The 26,369-nt window shown below is 42.6% G+C and overlaps 1 protein-coding gene and 1 non-coding gene across 2 annotated transcripts; both read right to left on the bottom strand.

Annotated features, from left to right (window-relative positions):
* Positions 1-2,956: 2,956 nt before the first annotated feature.
* Positions 2,957-24,535, bottom strand: snrnp70 (small nuclear ribonucleoprotein 70 (U1)). The gene is made up of 10 exons (XM_023998283.2): positions 24,333-24,535; positions 16,259-16,412; positions 16,071-16,133; positions 15,813-15,867; positions 15,659-15,723; positions 15,318-15,380; positions 15,097-15,178; positions 5,950-6,051; positions 5,620-5,722; positions 2,957-5,331 (listed from the first exon to the last, which is right to left on the bottom strand). The coding sequence occupies exons 2-10, from the start codon at positions 16,403-16,405 to the stop codon at positions 4,521-4,523; spliced, it is 1,491 nt and encodes a 496-aa protein (XP_023854051.1). The 5' UTR covers positions 16,406-16,412; positions 24,333-24,535; the 3' UTR covers positions 2,957-4,520.
* On the bottom strand, positions 16,480-16,558 carry LOC111972419 (small nucleolar RNA SNORD35). The gene has a single exon (XR_002878442.1). It is a non-coding gene; the product is annotated as a small nucleolar RNA SNORD35 (small nucleolar RNA).
* Positions 24,536-26,369: the final 1,834 nt, after the last annotated feature.

The raw sequence follows: 26,369 nt of genomic DNA, 5'->3' as shown, positions 1-26,369 counted from the left end.
ACAACCATTTTCAGATCTTGCCATAGATTTTCAAGCAGATTTAAGTCAAAACTGTAACTCGGCCACTCAGGAACATTCACTGTCTTTTTGGTAAGTGACTCCAGTGTATATTTGGCCTTCTGTTTTAGGTTATTGTCCTGCTGAAAGGAGAATTCATCTCCCAGTGTCTGGTTGAAAGCAGACTGGACCAGGTTTTCCATTTCTTTTTTATCCTGAAAAACTACCCAGTCCTTAACGATTACAAGCATACCCATAACATGATGCAGCCACCACTATGCTTGAAAATATGGAGAGTGTGCTACTCAGTAATGTGCAAGGTTGGGGAGTAACGGATTACATGTAATCTGTTACATGCAAGGGATACTTTTGAAAAACTAGATGATTACTTCAAGGATTACTTTTAAATTCAGAAAGGATGTTTGCGGAAAAAAAATCTTTGACACTTCTCTGTTTTCTCAATGACATTCAAATTAGCATTGAAAAAAGGCACAAGTTTAAGTTTGTTCCACCTGAGCGAGTGTGACCACAAGTCAGAGACCACTATGATGACACACCAAATGTGTTTGATGGATCGCGGGAAAAGAGCAGGAATAGGCTTTTGTATGCTACAATCCAAGCTATGTCTTCCGATGGTACGACTGCTGTTGGCATCCAAAGAAAATGGTAAACAATAGGCCTTTAGCAAATGCAGCATATGTCATTCATTTTTCACATATAAATAGCACTTTTTAAAAGCAGACAAAATGTCCAAAAGTTCCGTAACAGTCAGTAGAAACATGTCAAACAATGTATTGAATCAATCTTTAGAATGTTTTTAACATAAATCTTCAATAATGTTCCAACCCGGAGAATTACATTGACTTCAGATGTGCGATGGAGCAGAGCTCCCTCTCATGTGAACACGCATGGTCAGGTCATGATAAACCTGACTAATTCCTGTCTCCTTCGGCCCTACTTCACAGTAGAGGCATTAGACAAAGCTCTACAGACTGTTGACATCTAGTGGAAGCCGTAGGAAGTGCAAACTCATCCATATCCTACTGTGTATTCAATAGGGGCTGGGTTGAAAATCGACCAACCTCAGATTTCCACTTTCTGTTTGGATTTCTTCTCAGGTTTTTGCCTGTCATATGAGTTCTGTTACACACAGACATCATTCAAACAGTTTTAGAAACTTCAGTGTTTTCTATCCAATACTAATAATAATATGCATATATTAGCAACTGGGACTGAGGAGCAGGCAGTTTACTATGGGCACCTTTCATCCAAGCTACTCAATACTGCTCCTGCAGCCATAAGAAGTTAAATAGCCAGGTAGTCTAGAACATTTTGCTAAGGGTAATTCAGATACAGATATGTGTGACTAATTTGAACGTATTGTAATGAAACAGCAGGAAGCAGGTCTCGAACCCTCGACCTTCTAGCCCGAGGTCCGGCGTGCTATCGACTACCGCAAAAGCATGCTCCTGCGGCAGAGTCGATTTCCGCACTTATAAACCCAGGGTCGTTACAGTATGCTTTCCGTAAACCAAGTAGCAGTAAGAGTGTTGTCGTGTCATTGTGGATACATGTAACGTTGCCTACAGCTAGCTAACTGGAGACATTCGTGATGTGATTTTAGTCCTAACGGCCTATTTCGGCGTGACTTGGTTTAATAAATACATACTGACAACCCTACGGCTGGCAGTGGCTAGCTACAGGCTGGCTGCGACCATGTAGCGTCTTGCGATTCATTCCATTTCGCCAGCTAGTCAGACAACTTAAGGCCGCCGACTAAACAATGTAGTTAAGTAACGTACTTCAATAGTCACAGGTCAAATTACACTGAACAAAAATATAAAACACAGAAATTTGTTTACATCCCTGTTAGTGAGCATTTCTCCTATGCCAAGATAATCCATCCACTTGACAGGTATCAGGCAAGATTGTGTCTAGGCTTCAGGTACTGTTATGGGAATAGCTATTTAGGGTTGTCGCTGTTTAATCTCACGGCAAACCTTTCACTATGGTTGGCAGTGGCTAGCTGTAACGTTACAGGCATGCAGTCTTGCGATTAATTCCATTTGACTAGTTTGACGCCAAAGCCAACCAACAAAGCTAACGAACTTCAAAATTGTCAGTCACGGGTCAATAATGTAGATATTAGAAGCGTGTCTAATAACAAACTTATGTACCTACTTAGGTAAACATATGAATTACCTGTTGCCCAAAATTCGGCGCAGCTGTTAGTAATTAGTTCGCCATGTTCAGAACATGCGGCCACAGGGGGAAAGATTTGGCGTGTAGTGGTGACGTCAAACCGTCTGATTAAGTAGCCCAAAAAATAAACTCATGTTCATTGATTAGGTTAAGATAAACCATCCCTCAAATTAGTGGACCAATGGAGACGCATTATCTACACCTCCCTCTAAACTCTGCCCTTCACAAAAAAAACTGGCAGTGAAAGCAAAGAAATCGAGAGACAAGACATGAGTAGCATAACCAAAAAGGTAGTAATTTCAGCCAAAAGCATAGTGGAAATGGAATCAATAGGATTGGTTGTTGGGGAAGTTGAACTGAAAACTATTTTTGCATTGGTTTTCAAATACATTTTTCAATAATTTCAAGAGTTTTTGCTCTTGCTTTAAAATTGTCATTGCAAGTTTTGGGGTTTTGCTTTGGATATAGTTTACAATTCTATACATTTTGCTTAAAATCATTTGGTTTTTGATGTCAACATCCATTATTTCACTCTTCCTCAAAAAAATTGTTCACATTAGCAACTTTTTCATGTTTACAATGGATTTCAATTCAATGGCGTGAAATTGGCCACATAAGGTACAATTGATTTAGTTTCTCCCAGTTGCTGGCCCACACTCCAGTACAGTAGGTGGCGGTAATGCACCATAATGTTGGATGCCAACCAATGATGAACCTGGTCATTTAGATTACTTAACAGGATGACACTGACTAAATGTTCAACAAAAAAAACAGGAACTTTATTTCAGGAGAATCAGAACAATTCCATTCAGAGGGTTCCTCCGTCCTCCTTGCTTTACAGAATAAAAATAAGCAATATTTGCCAACTCTTGGACATGCACTTTGCAACACATTTCCTTACTTCCCCCCCTTCATTTTCAATAACCAGGTTTCCAGCCAACCTTTATGTAAGTAAAGTACATCAGATACAAAAGTAATGACAGGCCTTAGACATTTTTGGGGTAAATTATCCAAATGTCAACAAAACAAAAATACACTAGAAAAAGTGGAATCTTGTCAGTAAAAATAAGAGAAATGTCAGTGGAAACGCTTTTATGAGCAAATATTGATACAATAACCATCATATTGAAGTAAACTTGGGAGTCATGTGGTCCTCCCACTACAACTAGTCGGGAAAGCATGCTGTTCATTAAACTACAGATGAAATAAATGATGAACTTCACAGGGTGGTGACAGTGCAAGGTAATTAGCTTGATGCTACTTTCTAATAAATATCTAGGGTCTTCGTCTGGTGACGTTTGGCTGTAAAAAAAAAAAAACTAAAAAAAATACACTATTTTGTCCATATGATGTCGTTATGTAGGCTATATGTGCGCTCTAGCCAACAGCACGCAGATCGTGCTATTGGTTAGAGCATACATGCAAATACCAAAGTGAGCACACTCGCTATAAACGCAATCAGTGGAGTTGAAAATGTGATGAAACCCATTTAACTAGCTTTTAATTTTTGATACATGGGAATTTAACCACAAAATGCTTTTATTTGCAACAAGTCAATAGGATGGAAACATGCGCATAATGTTTTTATGCAGATTCAAGAATATGTGCATGAAAATCTGTCGCCAATTGAATGGAAACCTAAATGTTGCTGTACATTTTCTTGAGGGTAGAAGTATGTGTCCAGACAGTTGAGTAAGAAGTTCAGGGTTGTACTTTAAAGTAAAAAAGGAACATGAAGGCTCCAAAATTATGAAGAAAAAAAAAATCTAACAATAGGTTAGGGTACTGCTTTTGTGGGAACATGGATTCATTCAAATTACATGGGGGGGAAATGTTAAATAAAACCAACACTTAACCCCAATAACAACAACCCTGGTTGAATAAAGAAAAATACACCAACAAAGATTAAGAAAAAGAGAAACAAATATTTCACCCCAACTACACCATCTCTGCCTCGCTCATAAAGGGATTGTAATCAGACAAGTACTTGACAGAGCAGAATGTCAGATTAAAAGTTCCGGTTGGGGGAGAGCGTGAATGTTAAGGGATAGTGAGCACCGTTCTCAGTTTGTTACCGAGGGACGGGTTTGAAATAATTGTGGTGTGGACCTAGTCCTGGGGGTTCAAATACAGAAGAAACAAAACCCCTACTTAACCCATAAAGCGGACAGTTTGTTTCTTGTGCCTACACTGCTCCGTTGTGGCTTCTAACAGGGCAGCAGCTAATTACAATATCCTTCACACTAACAGGGAAGGGGTATGTGGGTTTGTGTTGTATAAGAGAAAAAAAAAGGAAATTAGTAAAGATGGCAAAGCCCCTCTTAATACTCGTCTGCCTGGGTCTCCATCTTGTAGCCGTTCTCATTGGAAACGTAACCCTCCCCCGATTGCACCGACTCTTGGTCCATCGTCAACCCATCCTGGCTGTTCTCCTCTGGCTGGGGCGGCGCGTCGCCCTCCTCCCCGTTAACCACGTCGTCCTGCTCGGCCGAGGGGAGCAGGAGAGAGCCATGCCGGTCCTCCCTGCGCTCCCCGCCACCCCGCTCCCTGTCTCTCTTATGCTCCCTGTCTTTCTCCCTGTCCCCCCTGTGCCTCTCCCGGTCCCTCTCCCGGTCCTTGTCCCTGTGGCTGCGCCTCCGGTCACGGTCCCGCTCCCTGTCCCGCTCCTTCCCGCCGCGCTCCTCTCCCACTTCCTCACCCACACTAGGCTCTTCAGGCATCTTCTCTCCTCCCTCCCCCATCATACCGTCTGCAAGCCCCATGCCCTCATCCCCCTCGCCACCCTTGCTCCTCTCCCGGTCTCGCTTGCGCTCTCGGCTGCGGCTCCTCCGCTTCCTTTCACCTTTGTCTCTGCTCCTCTCCCTGCTATGACTGTCTCCCCCTGGCCCTCCTCCCCCCCGCTCCCTCTCTCGGTCTCTCCTCCTGCCACTCACTACACTCTCCTCTCCGGGCCCTGCCTGGCCCAGACCCCTGTCGCCCTTCTCCCTGGAACGGGAGCTGCGCCTGCGTCTTTCCCGGGACCGGGACCTCCGTCTCTCGCCACCGCGCTCTTTCTCCCCCACCCGTTCGCGCTCACGGCTGCGCTCTCTGCGTTCCCCTCTGGGCTCAGGTCCACGTTCGCGCTCACGTTCCCTGAGGTGAAGAGAAGGGCAAAAATAAGTCAACTGTCAAACCTCTATACAGAAAATATCAAGTCAGTCAAACAACAAAATGTCCAATCCCAAATCTGCCACTAGCCCATACCCTCTACACTTGCACAGATCTAAAATGATTGGATAGATGTAACTAAGGAATATGGTAATAAATCCATCTTGCCTTCAGATTATCCAATTCTTTCAGGTCTAATGGTAGGGCCTATTTAAAATAGGGTGACAACCCTCCCTTTGCAGACCACCCCAAGGGCCCAGTGTAGGTACTCACCCTCCAATTGGGGGGTGGTCATCATAACGTGAGGTGTCGTCTCTTCCAGAGTGCTTGATGTTGACATCAGCCCCGCCTCTCCTTGTCCCACCAAGACCACCGCCTGGTTGGGGACAGAAAACAGGGCTTATTGTGATACAGAAATCATAGACAGGAAATGAAAGCATTTAAAACTGACAAAATATTAAAAGGGATTCATAAATGACCAATGCCGATGTGAGAATCATCCATTCCAAAACGCTCAGTGAATTCAGTGTTAAGATTGTAAAATGGCATGACTGTAGTATGGATAATTATGCACCGTCACAGAGATCATGTGCAGTTCCTCACCTAGCCTGCGGGGATGCCATCCCTTCACAGTGCGGCCTCTCTCCACATCCACCAGCACTCTCCTTCCGTCGATCTTCTTCCCGTCTGCATGCTTGTAGGCAGCTGGAGGAAAGGGGGGAGGGGGGGGGGTGAGAGAAAGGTAGAGAAGAGTAAGATGGAGCTCTGCGGTTTCAAAGGTAAGGTTAACAAAGAGTGCATGAATATACTGACCAGGAGCAGGTGAGGTAGTGTGGGGCTGCTCTCTGGGCAGACAGACCATGTAGTAGTAGACCTTTTTCCACCCCTAAATGCTGCATTTACCTGCACATCTCTCTTTTTTGAAGATGTACCACAGTTTAAGTATTTTGTTGTGCAAGCACTTTACTTCAGTAAATCTTTATTTTGAAATGCTAAAAGAGGGATAGAAGAAATTAATTCTAGCCTCAAATCACAAGTGAGCCGGTATAGCAGATAAGGTTGACAAAACTGGGGGGCCTCACGGGTGGCGCACTGTTCTAAGGCACTGCATCGCCACCAGAGACCCTGGGTTCGAGCCCAGGCTCTGTCGCAGCCGGCAGCGACCGAGAGGTCCATGGGGAGACGCACAATTGGCCCAGCGTCGTCCGGGTTAGGGAGGGCTTGGCCGGCAGGGATATCCTTGTCTCATCGCGCACTAGCGACTCCTGTGGCGGGCCGGGCGCAGTGCACGCTAACCAGGTCGCCAGGTGCACGGTGTTTCCTCCAACACATTGGTGTGACTGGCTTCCGGGTTGGATATGCGTTGTGTCAAGAAGCAGTGCGGCTAGATTGGGTTGTGTTTCGGAGGACGCATGGCTCTCGACCTTCACCTCCCCCGAGTCCGTACGGGAGTTGCAACGATGAGACAAGACTAACTGGATACCACGAAATTGGGGAGAAAAAAGGGGTATACATTTTTTTTTTTTAAAGAGACAAAACTGCCATTTAAAGCATTTATTATTAAAATCTCAAACCTTACATTTTATTATATCAAGTGTGCCATATAATATATTCAAACAAAACATTGAAGTTAGGCATATAATTTCTCTGTTCATGTGTGGTTTCTGTGGAGCACCAGAGACCGAAAAAGTGAAACTCTGCTTTAAAATAATTTAAATCTTACTTAGGTCCAGTAGTGACCACACTACTGTTGAAGAGGGTCAACCGCTTACTGTTGCATGGCTCATTTTACCTTGAAGCTAGAAAGGTTATAGTTTAGACCAAGGGTAAGCAATTCTTACATGCTGACCACACCGCTCACGTCACGTGCACTGCAAAATAAATGTACACATACATGTTATTCAATCATTTCACCCACACTGCTCGAGCGTCTGCGTGGCCAAGCACTTAAATAGAAATTCTATTTGACGCTCAACGCGCTGCAAGTCCATCCTCTCCCATCTCATTGCTTTTTAGGAGCATGTACCCACGTGGATGATTGAAAGATGAACTGACGTCCACACTCCAGTCGGTTGTAGTAACGCACCGTAAAGTTGGATGCCAACCTCCATATAAAGTCCAAAGAAGTAAAAAAGAAGCCTGAGGAAGGAGGAAAGATGAAAGGAATTCGGTTTACCGTTTTATCTGTGGATTAATTGTCGGAGTAGCGGACCTTGTGGATTTCAGGTAAAATAACCCAATGTTTATATCCCAAGACAAATTAGCTAACAGCAAGCTAGCTAGCTAAATTGGCATAAATGTTTAATGCTTTTCGACCTGTCCAAAAATTAATATAATTGGTTCAGAGTTTGTTTTGATATTTCAATCTGCGTGTCCTGATCACGTCTAGTGTGGGGGTACAAAAATCAAATCAACATCCGGGTCGGTCAGCGTGTTACCCTACACGGTCCCGAGCATGCTGCTTTTCTGTTCTACCTTATAATTGCACACCTGGTGTCCCAGGTCAAAATCAGTCTCTGATTAAGGGGAACAGGCTTCCAAGGTCCAGAGTTGAGGTTGAGGAGTTTAGACCAATCAACGGTCTTGACTTGGCCCACGACTAAGCTAAAATATTACATCTAAGGAAGCAAGCTAAAATTCTGAAAATCAATTATAAACTCAGCAAAAAGAAATCCTCAAAGCAAGGTTCCAAATACATGTGACTAACAAAAATGGCATAATGTGTCCCTGAACAAAGAGGAGGAAGGTCAAAATCAAAAGTAACAGTTGGTATCTGGTGTGGCCACCAGCTGCATTAAGTACTGCAGTGCATCTCCTCCTCATGGACTACACCAGATTTGCCAGTTCTTGCTGTGAGATGTTACCCCACTCTTCCACCAAGGCACCTGCAAGTTCCAGGACATTTCCAATCCAACAGGTCCCAGACGTGCTCAATGGGATTGAGATCCGCCTCTTCGCTGGCCATGGCAGAACACCAACATTCCTGTCTTGCAGGAAATCACGCACAGAACAAGCAGTATGGCTGGTGGCATTGTCATGCTGGAGGGTCATGTCAGGATGAGCCTGCAGGAAGGGTACCACATGAGGGAGGAGGATGTCTTCCCTGTTAAGCACAGCATTGAGATTGGACTGCGCTTGTTGTCATTGCAAGCAATGATGCTGTGACACACCGCCCAATACCATGACGGACCCTCCACCTCGATCCCGCTCCAGAGTACAGGCCTCAGTGTAACGCTCATTCCTTCGACAACAAAAGCGAATCCAACCATCACCCCTGTTGAGACAAAACCACGACTCGTCAGTGAAGAGCACTTTTTGCCAGTCCTGTCTGGTCCAGCGACGGTGGGTTTGTGCCCATAGGCGACGTTGTTGCCGGTGAGGTCTGGTGAGGACCTGCCTTACAACAGGCCTACAAGCCTTCAGTCCAGCCTCTCAGCCTACTGCGGACAGTCTGAGCACTGATGGAGGGATTGTGCGTTCCTGGTGTAACTCGGGCAGTTGTTGCCATCCGGATGTACCGATCCTGTGCAGGTGTTACACGTGGTCTGCCACTGCGAGGACGATCAGCTGTCCATCCGGTCTCCCTGTAGCGCTGTCTTAGGCGTCTCACAGTACAAACATTGCAATTTATTGCCCTGGCCACATCTGCAGTCCTCATGCCTCCTTGCAGCATGCCTAAGGCACGTTCATGCAGATGAGCAGGGACCCTGGGCATCTTTCTTTTGGTGTTTTTCAGAGTCAGTAGAAAGGCCTCTTTAGTGTCATAAGTTTTCATAACTGTGACCTTAATTGCCTCCCGTCTAAGCTGTTAGTGTCTTAACAACAGCTCCACAGGTGCATGTTCATTAATTGTTTATGGTTCATTGAACAAGCATGGGAAACAGTGTTTAAACCATTTACAAAAAAAGATCTATGAAGTTATTTGGATTTTTACTAATTATCTTTTGAAAGACAGGGTCCTGAAAAAGGGACGTTTCTTTTTTTGCTGAGTTTATATGTATACCATTAAATTAGTGTGCAACATGAATGGCTCATGTAGCGTTGCAAAGATTATTTACATGAAACAATATTAATTTAAATAGCTCCAGTGATTTAGAAAATACCCAGCCTTTCATAACGTGAATCTCATGGGATTCTGTAAAAATGCATTAATTTAAAAGCTACGGTAATCAGATAAATAGACAATTACCGATAATGCTTTATTACTGAATACTGCGTGTCCCTAGTGGTTAGCCAACGGTAAAGAGCGTTGGGCTAGTAACCGAAAATTTGGTGGATCAAATTCGAGTAGACTAGGTGACAAATCTGTCGATGTGCCCTTGAGCAGACCCTAATAGCTCCTGTAAATCGCTCTGGATAAGTGTCTGCTAAATGAATAAAATGTAAACAAGTGGTCCAAGCAGTTGACAGTACTTTGATGTGGAGTGCGTTTGAAAGCCTGTTGTGAAAAATGCTTGCGCACTTGAAATTAAAATCAGATGACAGTAATTCATGTCGCACCATACTATTACATTAACCAACAAATTGATGAGAAATGTATTTGCGCATTTTCACATCAACCTCTTACCCAGAAAGAACAGTGAATAGGCGTCACCACCATGGGTCAAATCAGACACCCAACTCACTTCCAAAAGCACGTCTAACCCCTTATAGGTGGAATTGGGGACTTTCTACCAGTAGCTAGGTTTCCATCCAATTACCGACAGATTTGAATGCAAATATTCTCAAATCCAAAGAAAATGCACATTTTCCCACCAAACTGACTTGTTGCGATAAAAAAATATATAAAACAATCTGTGCGTGATGACGTAGTGCACACAATTTACTTTTTCGCTAAAGTTCTGATGTATAAAATAAATAAATAAATGAGTTGTCACAAACCTGCGTTTAATAGCAAATGTGCCTCCGCTGGTCTTGGCGCGTGTGCTCTAGCCAACAGCTTGCATATACAGTACGGATAGGCTAGTCTACACGAGATAATAATGGATGAGAAAATATTTTGTCAAAAGGCGGTCAAACATCGCTCATCATGTCACCAGCATAAGACCCTCGATATTTATTGGAAAGGAAAAAAAAAAGAAAAAAAAGAAAGCTTATTATCACCGTGCACTTTTCACCACATATTTTAACGGTAGCCTATTAAACTGCATTGTTTCCCCAAGTCGTAATGGGAGGGCCACATACACACACCATATAGTCACTTGACTCCAAGTTTACTTTGATAAGATTATAATTACAATCAATATTTTGCACAAAAGGCATTTACACCGCTATTTCGCACATAATTAAATTTTAGACACAGAAATATCCCACCATGCCAAACTAACAAATTCTGTCAGCATTTATAAAATTGCACCGAATAGTCCTGTTTCCATCACAGCTATCGTGCTCTTTTAATCCAGTATGACTTTACTCGCATAAAACCTGGATGGAAACGTGGTTAGTGACAAACCACAGGTGGCTACTGCACTGCAAATGCTGACACCTTAGGAACGTCCTTAGCCCCCCCCCCCACCCCACCCACACACAGTTCAGTGAGAAATAAAATACCAGTGACACATTGGTTTGAGTTCCTGAATATTTACTCTGACTGCCAGAGTACACAACCTTCTTGTATGGCAATGCTGGAATCTTCTTACCCAATACATGTTGTGCTTCAGACTATATTGAGGCTAGAGTATATTAGGTTGCCTTACATACAACCTCAGCCCTTGTAATACTGGTCTAGAGGGGGAGATATAGGGGAGGGGTCATCTCGATACGAGCAAATGTTAAATGTGACCATGTTCGCATACCTTAGTGGGGGCTTTATGGGCTGCTGTGTTTGTTTTTCACCAACTATCTTACCACCGCCTGGACACGAGCGCAGTGTCGGCCTCAGAACCTCCCAGAGCATAGGGCTTCCAGTTGCAAGTCAACATGGCAGGCTCCTGCCAGATTTACCACCACAGACTGCAGCTTCTGAATCAACTCAGAACACACACAAATATATACTCCCTTGGCCCAGACAGTCTTGGGATCAGTCTATTATGACTGAAGAATTCGGCGAGATCCATGATGACCCATCCTGGCCTCTACACTGGTCTGCTCTGCTGTGGTAGACGATCCAATGGGAAACGGCACAGAGGACTCTTTCCTCTTTATATCCAATCAGAGGGCCTTACCAGAACCACTCACTTTTATAGCCAATCTGAGGGCCTTACCAGAACCCCTTCTAGATCATAGCAAATCATCACTGTACTTTAATGACACCTCACAGATTTATACTACCAGGGGGCCTTACCACAACCCCTCACTAACCTAACCAATCCAGGTTTGTCTTACCACAAACCATAACCTTCTCAACCAATCAGAGAGAACTTTACTCAAAGGGGGGTTGCCTTACCTCGACCCCAAAAACAACTCAAACATGGCCTAAATACAATCTTACTATACAAGCACACATACGGTGCATATCAATATATATATATATATATTTTTTTTTAAGAAACAGAAAGGTATGCATCTAGAGAAAATTTGATGTGTTTGGTGTAGGCTAGTAAGTGGTGACATGTTTCCTCACTAGACTGGTTCTATTAGCTGTATACACCGGATCCTTGCTATCAGCTGTGGTAAAGAGATCTGGGGGTGAGATGGCTGCCATGTCTGAATGAGCTACCGCTATGCTGTTGGCATCTGCTCTTGCCTAATTATATAGTAGGGACAAAGCTACATGTGCGCATAAGTATGTGCCTTGCTGTAAAAGTGTTTAGAGTCCCTTCGTAACCCTATTCCATTAAAGCCAGCTCAACGCACACAAGAAAGGATCTTAACTTACAATGCTAGGGGATTTTGTTTTGGGCATGTGGTTTTTTTGATGCAATGTTATGCAAAATATTGTCCTTTTCTTAATGATTATGCAAGAGACAACTTGAAATAATGCTGTTTCTGACAACTAAAATACTCAAATGGTAATAGCACTTTGGTCTATTTGTAAAAAACAAAGTGCTAAAATGGATACATCTGAGGTGGCTTTAACACAAAAGGAAAACTCATAGGGCACCCATTAACTGACTAATGGCCTGGGGGTGCATTCAATGGTCAAAGCACCAGCTGTCTTATCAATGTCAATATTGTTCAAGCTTCAAAAAAAATGTGCTTTGCCCATTGAACGTAGCTCCTCTTCCCTAAATAGGAGGATGGAGGGTGGAAAGAAAGCTTACCCATCATACAAACCCATCATACCAACCATATACTGAGCTGTGGTAGTAGGGTGTAGATGTATCATAACCATCATCATCATCATCATCATCATCATCATCTGCAAGCCAGCTCTGGCCAATAGCCATCACAGATAGGCGGCTGCAGTGGCAATGAGAACAACAAACAATTAATACACTGTAGAGCCAGCATAGACATCCCCTCAAGTCAACCCCACCTGAGTCACATCATACCAAGGGTGGGCGACCCTGGTCCCGGGAACACTACTCCCTGCCTGTTCATTGCACCCTGGGTGCATGACCCTAAGTGTTCCAGCAATTAATCAGTGGCTGCGTTTCAGGCCAGCTACATTGCAGTCGCGCTGTGAGGATACTTGCCTCATCACCGACTAGCAGTCAGGCATCAGATTCTTATTTTATATGATTTGGTTAGCTGATATGTAAAGCACCTACCCAGGTGATGTGAAATTTGGAAAGTGACTGCAATGTAGTCGGACTGGAAGGTAGCAATCTTAGAGGCCAGATATAGACCGGGAACACCCGTTTCCCTGATAATTTGTTTAAATTCAATAAAATGAGAATAGTACCAGCGGGCATGGTAGATCGCCAGGACCAGGGTGAAGGACCACTGATATGAGCTGATAGAAATGGCCTAGTGTCACACAAAAGCACAGAGAAGAGGGTACCCAAGTTAACCAGACAAGTTGGGGGGGGGGGTTGGGATTTTACTAGGCCTGTTGGTGACCTGCAGCTTACCGTTGGTGATCCAACCAGGGAACCCACCCGTTCCACAGATGACTTAACACTAACCATTACAGGCCTAACCTAAAGCAAGCAAAGGCATTCAAGGTGACCAGAAGAACAAGGCTTAGAAGTTGTTTATACATACAAGACATAGGCCAAATCTTCCCACCGAATGGCACCGCCACATAGAAGTGCCATGGCTGGACTAACTGCACTCACTCAGACAAGTGCAGTACAGAAACCCTTTCTTGAGTTAGTCAAGAGGTCATCACGCGCCACAAACACAAGACAGACGTCACACAAACCTCACTCAGCACCTTGTTTCCCCTAATTAATAACATAGCCATTCTAAACTCAAAGTTCTGAAAATAAAAAGGATGGATGGATTTTGGTGACCCTTGTGTTCAGAGTTGTACCTTCAACTTGTATGGACTGTGGATCCATATTTTTAACCCCCTTGCCAGTAGGCTTGGGCGGTATACCGTATACCGGGGTATTTGGAAAAAGACAAGGATGGTTTTTCCATACTGTTGAAACAATTTCTTTGAAGTTTGATAAATTTGAACATTTGTAGCTACTTAAGTAAATACATGCAGTCAACTTGTACAATACGTTAGGAGATAAACATTGAGTTCGTAATTTCACCCGTTACATTATTATGAAGTATGAAGCTTACTGTAGTCCCGTCATGTGGTGTTTGTTTACAAGCACACAACTACGAGAGACCGGAGCCTTGGGAGTCATTCACTGTTGTGCAGCATGCACCAGGTGATCCAATTACAGTAAGTCTAAAAGTTAAGTCTAAAATGTGCTAACTCCTCTGCGTTTGGTTTGCTAATTTAGTAGCTAGTTAGCCATCTAGCTAAGTGGTTAGCTTCTTCCAAAATCAAGCATTCACTTGGTAACAGCAGAGAATCCCCTCCTGGATCAAGAGCCTTGTTGGCATATATTGGTTTTGTGCATGCAGCAAACTGTGTAGCATTTGAGTTACTTGTATAGTTTAGGTCAGAAACTATACAAAATGTTTGCAATGCGGTTGTTAGCCTTCTCTATGGAATTTTACATGTACTTGTTAGCAATGCTAACCTTCAGATTAGAGTATCAGTGGGTTTTGAAAACAGCACTGCTTGTGTTCAGTGCCAGTATTACCGAATATCCCAGTATGACAAGGTCGGTATAAAAGTATGACAATCTGGATACCGCCCAAGCCTACTTGCCAGCTAGTTCTTGTCTCTGACTCTTTTCATACCATTGTTCCAATCCAAACCATACTCTGGATATTTTCCATTCAACATGTCCTCGCAGCATAATCAGACCAGCGCAGAACAGCTCAGTGTGGCTCAGCAGTGTGAACATTGTATTTTTATATTTGGCAGATATTAAGAGTGGGCCTAGGACTACGGATAAATGTAAAACCAACACCCATCCTGACCCTTCAATGGGAAATCGCACCAAGGACAGCATAAGCTGCTAGTGTATTACAGAAAAAAAATATTTAAAAACGGAGCCTAGTCAGTTTGCGCCATGAAAAAGGCACTATTCAGTCAAGAGGCTTCTTTGTACACTGAGCAAGAGTATAAGGTGCTGATGTTAACTAATAGTCAGCAACACAAATTGCTACTACTTCTAAAGCTATAGTGAAATTACAACCATTTGTAAGCTCCCAAAATTAATCTGGTGCCTTCGTCATTTCTCACTTACACGAGTCCTTCAACAAATACTATCCCACCTACGTAACCTCCCAGCATTCAGACTCCCATTTGAGATGAGGTGGGTTATGAGAGGGTTGGTCTCTCGTGGTACTCACAGTGCATGTCTCTCTCGTGCTCGTACTCTATGAAGGCGTAGCCTCTGGGCTTCCCTGACTGCTTGTTGTAGACGATGTAGATCTGGAAGAGAGAGCGACTATAATAAAGCTAGCTGAACAGGCTGGGGGGGGTCGGGCAAGAGGACCAAATGCCACTAACAACTGGCCAATAAGATGGATTGTAAAACCAATGGGTGGTTTGGGAGACAGACAAAACTTACCCTTTTGATGGGTCCGTAGACCTCAAACTCACGGCGAAGCTTGGATTCCGTTGTGTCATAATTCTGCAGCAATGATAACACAGTTAACGTCGATCACATGTGCCAAATACAAAAGGTGTAAACGTCACAGGCAGCTTGGTCTTAGAATTGTCCTCAGAACACACTTCTGGCCTTCATACCATTCGATAGAAAAAGAAGTGGATGCTTGGCTTTCATTTTATTGTGGTGTATGTGTGCTTCATTTGATATTAAATCACTACCCGGTTTTAGTATCAGTGGCCAAAACAGGATGGAAGGTAAAGATGCCATAGAACATAAAAGCCTCTATAATGCACACTTACAACACGCGCCACAAACAGGGTCTTAAAGGCATCCCCCTGAGCATTCGGGTCATTGTGTGGATCCCCTAGAAGGCAGAAGCAAATATTACAACCTGACTTCATTAACTTTCAGTATATCCTATGAATGTCACAAAAGCTCATCATGTCAACTTACAGAGCTTCAGTTCTGTCTCCACAACAGTCTGCCTCCTCTCAATCTTCTCCCTCCTCTGTAAAACAGAAACAGGTTAGCTAGGCCCCTCAGACTCAAACCCCAAATGGTTACTGTACATGTACATTAAAGCCATGTACTAGTAAACCCTACTGAAGATTTCCATTTATCCAATCTTATTCAGATACGCATGGAGGTTACAGAGACTAAAAGTGAAAGGAAATGGCCAAAGGGAAGTGACCCCTGTTCCAATTGTCTCACCTTTCTCTCCAACCTCTCATCACGAGTTTCTGCCCTAGTAGGGGGAGGGGCATCTCTGGGATCCTATCAAAACAGTCCAAAAGTTTGGCTAAGAAGAGCTAGAGGGCCAAAGGCATTCAATCAAATAGCCAACTAACCATCTCATTCATGAAGAGTAATTGCACAAGAACTAGGTAGGTTTGCCTTACCTCAAAGTGCCTGATGAAGGGAGCGATGCCACAGTATGGCTGGTTGTGGTGTTTCTCATGGGGAAGCTTCTCCAACTGGGTCAGAAATGGTATGGGGTCCCGCGGCGCAAATAGGGCCAGCAGATTGGGGGGTAAAAACTGGGTCATCTTTCACCTGCAGCGAGAAAAATACATGTTTAGTTTACAAACTACATATTAACTAATAATATGCGGACATGGAGTTGGTTGCATTAGTGTTGTCATTAGGCAGTGTGGACAGAGCCACAAAGACTTGGAAGACCATTGTGATAACCATGTGCAGCTCAATTTCTTCTGCAGAGCTAGATAAATTATTTCCATGTAGCTAGCAAGGATATCTAATTTTGAAGTGTGGAACTAGCATCGAAGCTAGTGTCGAGAAGTAATCAATGTTGCCAAACAATGCTCAAATCTTCCCTTACCTGGACGCTTCAAGGAAAATTAAGGCCGGAAAGTCACATGTTAACAGTAACTAGGCAACATGAGATTTCTCCCCCCAAAACATTTACAAGGATAGCTAGCTAGCAGGAATAGTGAATGCTTTAGGCCGATGATACACCACAAAACGCAACAACTTAAGATTTTACTGAGTTACAGTTCATATTAAGGAAATCAGTCAATTAAAATAAAGAAGGATCAGGATCATATGCAGCAGTTTGGGCCGCCTGGCTCTTTGCGAACTAATTTTACGTAATTATGACAACATTGAAGGTTGTGCAATGTAACAGGAATATTTAGACTCATGGATGCCACCCGTTAGATAAAATACGGAACGGAATAAACGTTTCGTTTTCGAGGTGATAGTTTCCGGATTAGTCAAAGGTATATGGTTTAGAGAGAAATAGTTGACGCGTTATAATTCCTGTAATAACTTGCGGCTGAATTTGAAAGGGGTTCCTTCGTTATTTTACCGTTCATGTCTTCCATAGAGAATGTCTTGATCTACTTCAAATAAGGTCTGTGTTTCGTGCAGGCTTAAACCGCCTCGACGTTTTGATACCCGTGTAAATCTCACTAGGATAAGGTAACATTTGTCAACAAATTTTCATAAATCCACTCTACATTTATTTTTTATCTTTGCTTATATTTAGCCAATATTGATCAGAGTTACCTTGTCCTATGGATATCTACAGTTATAAAATTGGCATGGTGATGAAAGCCTACACGAAACACAGACCTTATTTTAAGTTAATCTAAAAAATATCCTATGCAATAAATGAAGGAACCGCTTTTCAGATTTTCATGTGTCAGGTGTCATGGGAATGACGACTCGCACTTCGGTCTTACCATGCCCATTATTAAAATAGGATTTCCTGCATATAGAAATTAAGGTTTTTGTTGTCAACATTCATCACAGGTAACTTAAACTCTATTTTTATTCAAACAGTTGAGAGTATTTGTCTCCTAAGCAGACTCTTCAGTATCATTGTCACTTCAGAGCTGTGTGCGTGTGTGTGTATTTATGTATTATATTAAGTTAAAATAAGTGTTCATTGTTCATTCAGTATTGTTGCAATTGTCATTATTACAAAAGTGTGTGTGTGTGTGTGTGTGTGTATGATATATATATTTTTAAAAATATCTGTTTTTAATAAATCGGCCGATTAATCGGTATTGAAAAATCATAATCGGTCGACCTCATATATATATATACACACACACACGACAATTACAACAATACTGAATTGAATATATCTCAATAAAATCTATTTAGTCTCAAATAAATAAATGAAACATGTTCAATTTGGTTTAAATAACGCAAAAACAAAGTGTTGGAGAAGAAAGTAAAAGTGCAATATGTGCCATGTAAAAAAGCTCACGTTTGTCCCTTGCTCAGAACACATGAAAGCTGGTGGTTCCTTTTAACATGAGTCTTCAATATTCCCAGGTAAGAAGTTTTAGGTTGTAGTTATTATAGGACTATTTCTCTCTATATCATTTGTATTTCATATACCTTCGACAATTGGATGTTCTAATAGGTACTTTAGTATTGCCAGCCTAATCTCGGGAGTTGATAGGCATGAAGTCATAAACAGTGCAATGCTTGAAGCATTGAGAAGAGCTGCTGGCAAACGCAGTAAAGTGCTGTTTGAATGAATGCTTACAAGCCTGCTGCTGCCTACCACCGCTCAGTCAGACTGCTCTATCAAATCAGACTTAATTAGAATATAATTACACAGAAATGCTTTTTTCACAAATTCGCTTTTGTTAAATCATCCCGTTTGGAGAAGTTGGCTATCTTTGTTAGGAAGAAATGGTCTTCACACAGTTCGCAACGAGCCAGGCGGCCCAAACTGCTGCATATACCCTGACTGTTGCACAGAACGCAAGAGAAGTGCCAATTTCCCTATTTAAAAGAAACTCATGTTAGCAAGGCAATATTATCTAAATATGCAGGTTTAAAAATATATACTTGTGTATTGATTTTAAGAAATGCGTTGATGTTTATGGTTAGGTACACATTGGTGCAACGACAGTGCTTTTTTTGCAAATGCGCTCGTTAAATCACCCGTTTGGCGAAGTAGGCTGTGATTCAATGATAAATTAACAGGCACCGCATTGATTATATGCAACACAGGACAAGCTAGATACACTAGTAATATCAACCATGTGTAGTTAACTAGTGATTATGTTAAGATTGGTTGTTTTTCATAAGATACGTTTAATACTAGCTAGCACCTTACCGTGGCTCCTTGCTGCACTCGCATAACAGGTAGTCAGCCTGCCACGCAGTCTCCTTGTGAAGTGCAATGTAATCGCCATGATCGGTGTCCAAAAATGCAGATGACCGATTTTTCAAGTTTTTATAACATCGGCCATTCCGATGAATCGGTCGACCTCTAATACTGATGGAGCAAAAATCACAGAAGATACGTGGTAGTTGCAGCAGCAGATAAATATTTGGTGTAAGATTTTAACGCAGAAGATCTACAGGACGTTGAGACAAGGGGTTCCATTCTCACAGGCCGATGGGGATAGTTTACAGGTGTAAGGTTAAACAGTGGTGCAATTGAAGTTTCCAATTCGCTTTTTATTATTTTTTTCTCAGTGACCAAATTGTGCAATCCACACTGACCTGCGAAAGGCAGCAAAACACAAGAGTCTACTCTGCTGGAAAACCACACAATGATAACCCGCAATAGCCCTTATGCACATTCCATGATCGAACATTCTAAACACACTTCCTATCGGTTTGGCAATTTCCGGTCATTCTAGTTGTTATCGACGATATAACGTTACTACCACTATGTCGCAGTTTTTTACTAGGTGTCTTCAGGACTTGCCTCAAATTAATATTAATGATGTACATCGAATTGTTAAATCAGCCTCCGAGACTCCAGCTAGCAAGAATGAAAAGGGGTTCAAGATGTATATAGGAAGCTACAGACAACTATGAAGGTGAGTACCAAGTCAGTGACAGATATAACATTAGCTAGCTAAAATCATTAGCTATTAACTATAGCTAGCTAGTTGTCGTAAAATGATGTAACGTTGACTGAATCTACCTGAGAATGTGTGTATTTTCGTTAGCTTGGTTAAGTTATGCTTGCTAGCTATATTTGCTAGCTAAAACATAATCGTTATTCATGTCTTCTACACAGTATCTAACAAAAATACATTGACAGGGGAGATCCCCGTGAGGGCTGCCTGTCACAGGTCCATGAGGAAGAGTGAAAAGCCTCACAGCATGAGTAGGGAAAGGTTATAGATAGCTACTAGGGACCTTGTTAAACATCTCCTGTGAGACACTGTCATCATGGTCAAAATGTGTTGGAGACAGTGTCAACGTTTAATCTTATCAGTAGAAAGATATTAATGATGGGTCCCAATCTAGAATTGCCCACTTAACAGGTTATTTGGTAAAAATCTGTGTTTGGTAATTGTGTTACTGAGACACAATGTATTCCTGTATAGTTAAATGAGCCCCTAATTAAGAAGACTAGACACTACTATGTTTGTTATTTATTTATGGGCCTCATCATTCGTGTTTCTCACTTCAGTCTTTCATCACACTTATCTTCACAGATGGTGTTAAAGCACTTCGTACCAGTGATAGTGGTCCAAAGCCACTGCTCCTGTGTTGCAGGAAGTGCTCTGTGCAATCATCTGGTGGCCCTTCTTTACCAGACAGCACACTACTCTCAACTAAACATTCCTGCTGCACCACCAGTTCACAGCTGCACAGACACAGAACAGCATTGGCACAAGCCAAGAACACATGTGAGTCTATCAATATCCATTAAAAAATGCACCTGAAAAGTTTTTCAGCCTATGTAACAGTAAATCCTTGTTAATTAGGGTGTGAAACCAGGTCCGTTTGATGGGATAGAGTTCCGTAAACCTACTAACTCGTGTGCTGATGGAATAAGTTAGGTTGGAGGGTTCCTAAATGGAAACATTTTAGAAAACATTTTCTTGTATCCAGATTAGCCTAAACAGTGGCGTCTTTACTATGTAATGACAAATGTTTGGGACAAAGACTGGGGGGAAATCTATAAATTTGTATATTTTAATTCATTTTATTTGAATTTTCGGGCTTGTGCTGTTTCTGGAAAAGTTACTTGAGTCTTTGTCATAGTAATCTCTCCAACCTGATGTTAAGGTTTTAAAATATTTTGCAGAAGTTCTCTCTACAAAGCACTCAATGGATACATGCCTGACATGGACCTTCTCAGAAACGTATGCCAACTTTTCTCCACTTACTTCCCCTCTTGTGACAACAATGGAAATGTCAGCTGACGTGCCCCCGGTTGAGTCCGCCTTTGGGCCAGTGCAAGCCGGCAGTGTTCTGTCCTATCAGCTTCCACAGCCAAAGACCCGTGAAATTGTGAAGACTGCCGATGCCCCTTCTTCACCAATACTTCCATTAGATGGCTACAGGCTTCAGGCTTCTCAGTGCGCTTACGTCCTTAGCCATCAGGAGCAGTTTCACGTCAAGGCATTAGAGACAACCTACGAGATGTCACACAAAGTCGAGGTTGCTACAAGGGAGCAGAGCAGCAGCCCGGAATGGCATCAGCTAAAGAAAATGAGAATAACATCCTCTCGTTTCCGAGAGGTTTGCCATGTCAGGGGGAGAGACCTCAGCTGACCACCTAGCTGAGCGGGTGTTCAAGGGATCTGGTATGCAGACCATGGAGATGAAGAGGGGGCTAGCCATGGCTACAGTGGCTGTACAGGACTACTGCACACTGAAGAATGTTAACTTCTTTCCGTGTGGCTTYGTAGTGCACCCAGATGCTCCGTGGTTAGGATCCTCTCCAGATGGCATCATATTTGATCCCAGTGTGAGACCACACTTTGGACTCTTAGAGGTCAAGTGGCCAAATGTACCAAGTTATGTTGACTGCCCTTACCTGAAGATACAGAATGGAGAGCTGAAGTTGAAGAGATCTCATGCTTACTACTGGCAGGTGCAAGGTCAAATCCTTCTCACAGGTTGTAGCTGGTGTGACTCATCTGTGCACAGGAGGACATCCGAGTTGAAAGGATATATAAAGATCTACAGGTTTCAAAAACTATAAGAGAGAAGGTTGACCACTTTTATTTTTACTACTACTTGCAGAAGTGTCTCTCGCACTTGAACGGATCCCCTGCATGGGTGCCAAGTTTAGTGCTTTTATGAAAAATAAATATTGATGTTCGTGAAGAAATCTACAGTAGAATAGATTTGTTTAAAAAAAAAAATTCTGCAAATGTTCAACAGTTCAGTTAATCAATTACACATCTCTAACATTGTATTCACAATCTTGCATTCTGGCTATTCTGTGTTTACTTGATTTCTTTCCCCCACCCCCGTTACTCATTGCCTAATTAAAGCCAATACAAGCTCCACACAAACTGATATTTACTACAACACAAATTAATCATACATGTCTTAGATAAACAAATTATTATTTTGCTGCTAGCAAATAAACACATGTACATTTACACTGGTTTGGCCCATGCTTTGGACCGGATCAGACGGCACAGTCCATAGGCAGCGCACCTTGTTCTTCATCCCCCTCAGTCGGAACAGGAGGTTTCAGTCTTCTTTCCCAAACACCAGGTCTCTTTTGAATTTGCCAGTTCCACGCGAAGACAGTAACGTAAACTCACTTTTGTACTTCGCCTTGGTTCGTACAATTGACTTTATTTTGTCGCCCAAAAAACGTAATACTTCCAGATCAACTGTAATATCAATACCAATGTAAAGCACAATTTCTCCCCTTTCCAACTAAATTAATGACGAGACCTTCATGATGCCCATCTCTGCATAATTGATGGGTCTTTTTAAAAATGGCGGGTGGGGAGCGAAGGCTACGAAGTGATCTTGAAAGGGGGAAGGAAATATGTTGTGTGAAGAAAACTTTTCCCCCACCCGATTTGTCCAACTAATCAACTTTAAAATGTAAATAAAACATGTAAATAAAACATAAAGAGTTTATGTAATGTCTCATCACATACCGGTTTGAAGGTTTGTGTCGAATTTGAAGAGGGGTTTAGGGCTGCGCTAACGTTAGCCTCACAAGTGAACTGCAGTTGTTCCGGCTTTTGAGTGTCATGATGGCTCGCAGCAATGACGTGCAAAAAATGCAATTGGCACCCTAGTCATGAAATAGGTTAATATTAGCAATAATTATATTAATTTAGACAAAAATGATATAGTTCTTACAAGTGTATATGGTTAAGAATGATTTTAATCTGCGAGAGAAGGGCTACCCCTGGTGGAAAGAGGCTGTACGGCACAAAATGAGTTGCAAATGCGCGCTGTACGTTACGTAGTGACACGTCACGATCAGAGAGATTCGTTTTATCATCTTTTCTCCAATACTGTTAGCCCCTTACCATGTCAATCAACGCTAAATCGAAACGTGGTTTCACACCCAGGATTTTGATGCAAACAGTCACTACAGTCCCATTCGTTTCATTGCAGCCTCATTTGAATGCCGCACATTTGTACGGAATGGGGTGAGTTTACGTTAGGTGTACCTAACGTAAAGGAATACTTCAGGTATTGTCACCCCCCAATTTTTTCCCTCAACAAAGTCACTTTTGACGAAATATGTACTACACACCTTTGTGTGTTTGGTGACAGTAAAGTTGTCACGACGTACTGCCACCAACCACCTTTCTGAGCTCTACATCGACTGGGAAACGATGGAAGCGCACAATACCATTACACAATACCATTACATTTGGAAGAAACTGAACAGAGGCACTGAACAATGTTCATTAGCACCTCCTTCACGGGGCTGTAATTTAAACGTAGTCATTGCGAACTATTTCAGACAGAAATGCATCTACGATAGCTAGTAAGCTAATGATAAAAACAATAGCAGAATTCGTCCGGAAGTCATCAACCTGGTCGGAAGTAAATTAGAACGTTGGAGGCGGTATAATGCATAGAGCCTTTTACACAAACAGTTAATTTTAGAATTCCTACGGTTGACCAATGAGCAACGATGGGGCGTTGACTTTGGCACCGAACTTCCACTTGTATTTTGGAAAACAAATGTTCGCACGAACAGCCTAAAAAAAGAAATTAACGGGATGCCCCCCCCCCCCCCTCTCTCAAGCATCCCATTGATTCCTGCGTGTACATAGCATAGGGAGGCGGGGAATCTTCGAATTGCACCTTTCTCAAGACTAAAACAAATAAAAATGTCATAAAATTCCATATATGCACCAACTGTTCCGGATAAGGACGCCTTTAGAACAAGCATTTCGCTACACTCGCAATAACATTTGCTAACCATGTGTATGTGACCAATACAATTTGCTTAGATTAGTCTGGCTTCCGACTATACACCTCAGCGGGCTAACTGAGGCTAACGTTAGCTAACAACGCAGTCAAACAATGAACCTTAACTAGCTTTAAGCTTTGGTGGATTGGCTAATTGCAGAAAGACCAGATACCTAAAATGAAATATGGTGCAAATGTGGTACATTTTAACAGGTCTAGTTCAGTTAACTAAACTGGAATATGTAACGTTATCTACCAAAACGCTAACCACTGTCCAGCGTAGGCCTCGTGCCACCACTCAGGGACATAACACATTTCTGGCCCACTCACCTTAACTCTTCATTCAATCCCTTTAAAACTCAGAGAGCCCGAATCAGGCAACGTGGAATAAGAGCGTGCACTCTAATTGTTCAAGGCAAGATGTTTCCCCACAGATGAATATACTTGAGCTTCAGCTTGGTTAGCTTCTTGCCAGGAAAAAATATTTGTCCTCAACTTAAAATGGCGGGATGACGTAAAGCGACGACACTGTTGCGACAGTTCCTCTAATGTTTCACGAAGCTTCGGTCTAATTTACGTGAGACCTGGTTTCCACAGAGAGGAAGGGGAAGAGAGAGGCCCAACTCCGCGGAAAATCTGTCTCCCTCCAGCAGGTGGCGATTTTTCGTTGTTTCGCCGATCAAGCAAGGAGTTTCTGTATGGAGGTCAATGAAAGTGTTGAAATATGGCTTATTTGCTACGTGAGGTTTATTTGATTGAATAGATGTTTCATACTGCTTAAGTTGTTACGAATGTACTGATATAAATAGGACACGTAACATCCAGGCAACTTTGTGAAAAAACACTTTATATCGTAATGGTCTCGAGATGTATATGCATTTTCATGGTATGAGGCTAGTAGCATAGCATCTCTCTCCATTAAATACAGGTCGTTGATATCAAAAACCCTCAGTGAATATTCAAAAAAGATGACAATAACGAGATGTATCAGAGACTGAAAAGATTTGGAATGTGTCCTCAGATCCTCAAAAAGTTATACAGCAGCACCATCGAGAGCATCCTGACTAGTTGCATCACTGCCTGGTATGGCAACTGCTCGGCCTCTGACCGCAAGGCAGTACAGAGGGTAGTGCGTACGGCCCAGTACATCACGGGGGCCAAGCTTCCTGCCATCCAGGATCTCTATACCTGGCGGTGTCAGAGGAAGGCCCGAAAAATGTTAAAAGACTCCAGCCACCCTAATCATAGACTGTTCTCTCTGCTAGCGCACAGCAAGTGGTACCGGAGCGCCAAGTCTAGGTCCAAAAGGCTTCATAAAACAGCTTCTACCCTCAAGCCATAAGACTCCTGAACAGCTAATCAAATGGCTACCCCCCGCCGCTACTCTGTTTATTATCTACTTTAACTCTACCTACATGTACACTACCGGTCAAACGTTTTAGAACACATACTCATTCAAGGGTTTTTCTTTATTTTTACTATTTTCCACATTGTAGAATAATAGTGACGACATCAAAGCTAATAAATAACATATATGGAATCATATAGTAAAATAAAAAGTGTTAAACAAATAAAAATATATTTATTCAAACAGCCACCCTTTGCCTTGATGACAGCTTTGCACACTCTTGGCATTCTTGGCACAATAAAATAACAATAACGAGGCTATATACAGGGGTTATGTGCAGGTTAGTCGAGGTAATTGAGTCGATGTAGGTAGGTGTAAAGTGACTGCATAGAAAATAAACAATGCAAAAGTCTGGGTTGCCATTTGATTAATTATTTAATGTTCCATGTTCCATGGCTTGGGGGTAGAAACTGTTAAAGAGCCTTTTGGTGCTCCAGTACTGGTTGCTGTGCGGTAGCAGAGAGAACAGTCTATGATTTGGGTGGCTGGAGTCTTTGACAATTTTTTTACGGTCGGATGCCAAGCAGTTGCCATACCAGGCGGTAAGGATGCTCTCAATGGTGCATCTGTTGAGGTAATATAACTTTTGGGGGATCTGGTGACCCATGCCAAATCTTTTCAATATCCTGAGGGGGAATAGGCATTGTCGTGCCCTCTTCACAACTGTCTTGTCATGTTTGGACCATAATAGTTTGTTGGTGATGTGGACACCAAGGAACTTGAAGCTCTCGACCCGCTCCACATCAGCCCCGTCGATGTGAATGGGGAACTGTCCAGCCCTCCTTTTCCTGTAGTCCATGATCAGCTCATTTGTCTTGCTCTCATTGAGGGAGAGGTTGTTGTCCTGGCACCACACAGCCAGGTCTCTGATCTCCTCCATATAGGCTGTCTCATTGTTGTCGGTGATCAGGCCCACCACTGTTGTGTCATCAGCAAACTTAATGATGGTGTTGGAATCG

The sequence above is a fragment of the Salvelinus sp. IW2-2015 genome, linkage group LG13 (genome assembly GCF_002910315.2).
Source record: "Salvelinus sp. IW2-2015 linkage group LG13, ASM291031v2, whole genome shotgun sequence".
Classification (NCBI taxonomy): Eukaryota; Metazoa; Chordata; class Actinopteri; order Salmoniformes; family Salmonidae; genus Salvelinus; species Salvelinus sp. IW2-2015.
This window is presented reverse-complemented; position numbering and strand designations above follow the sequence as displayed.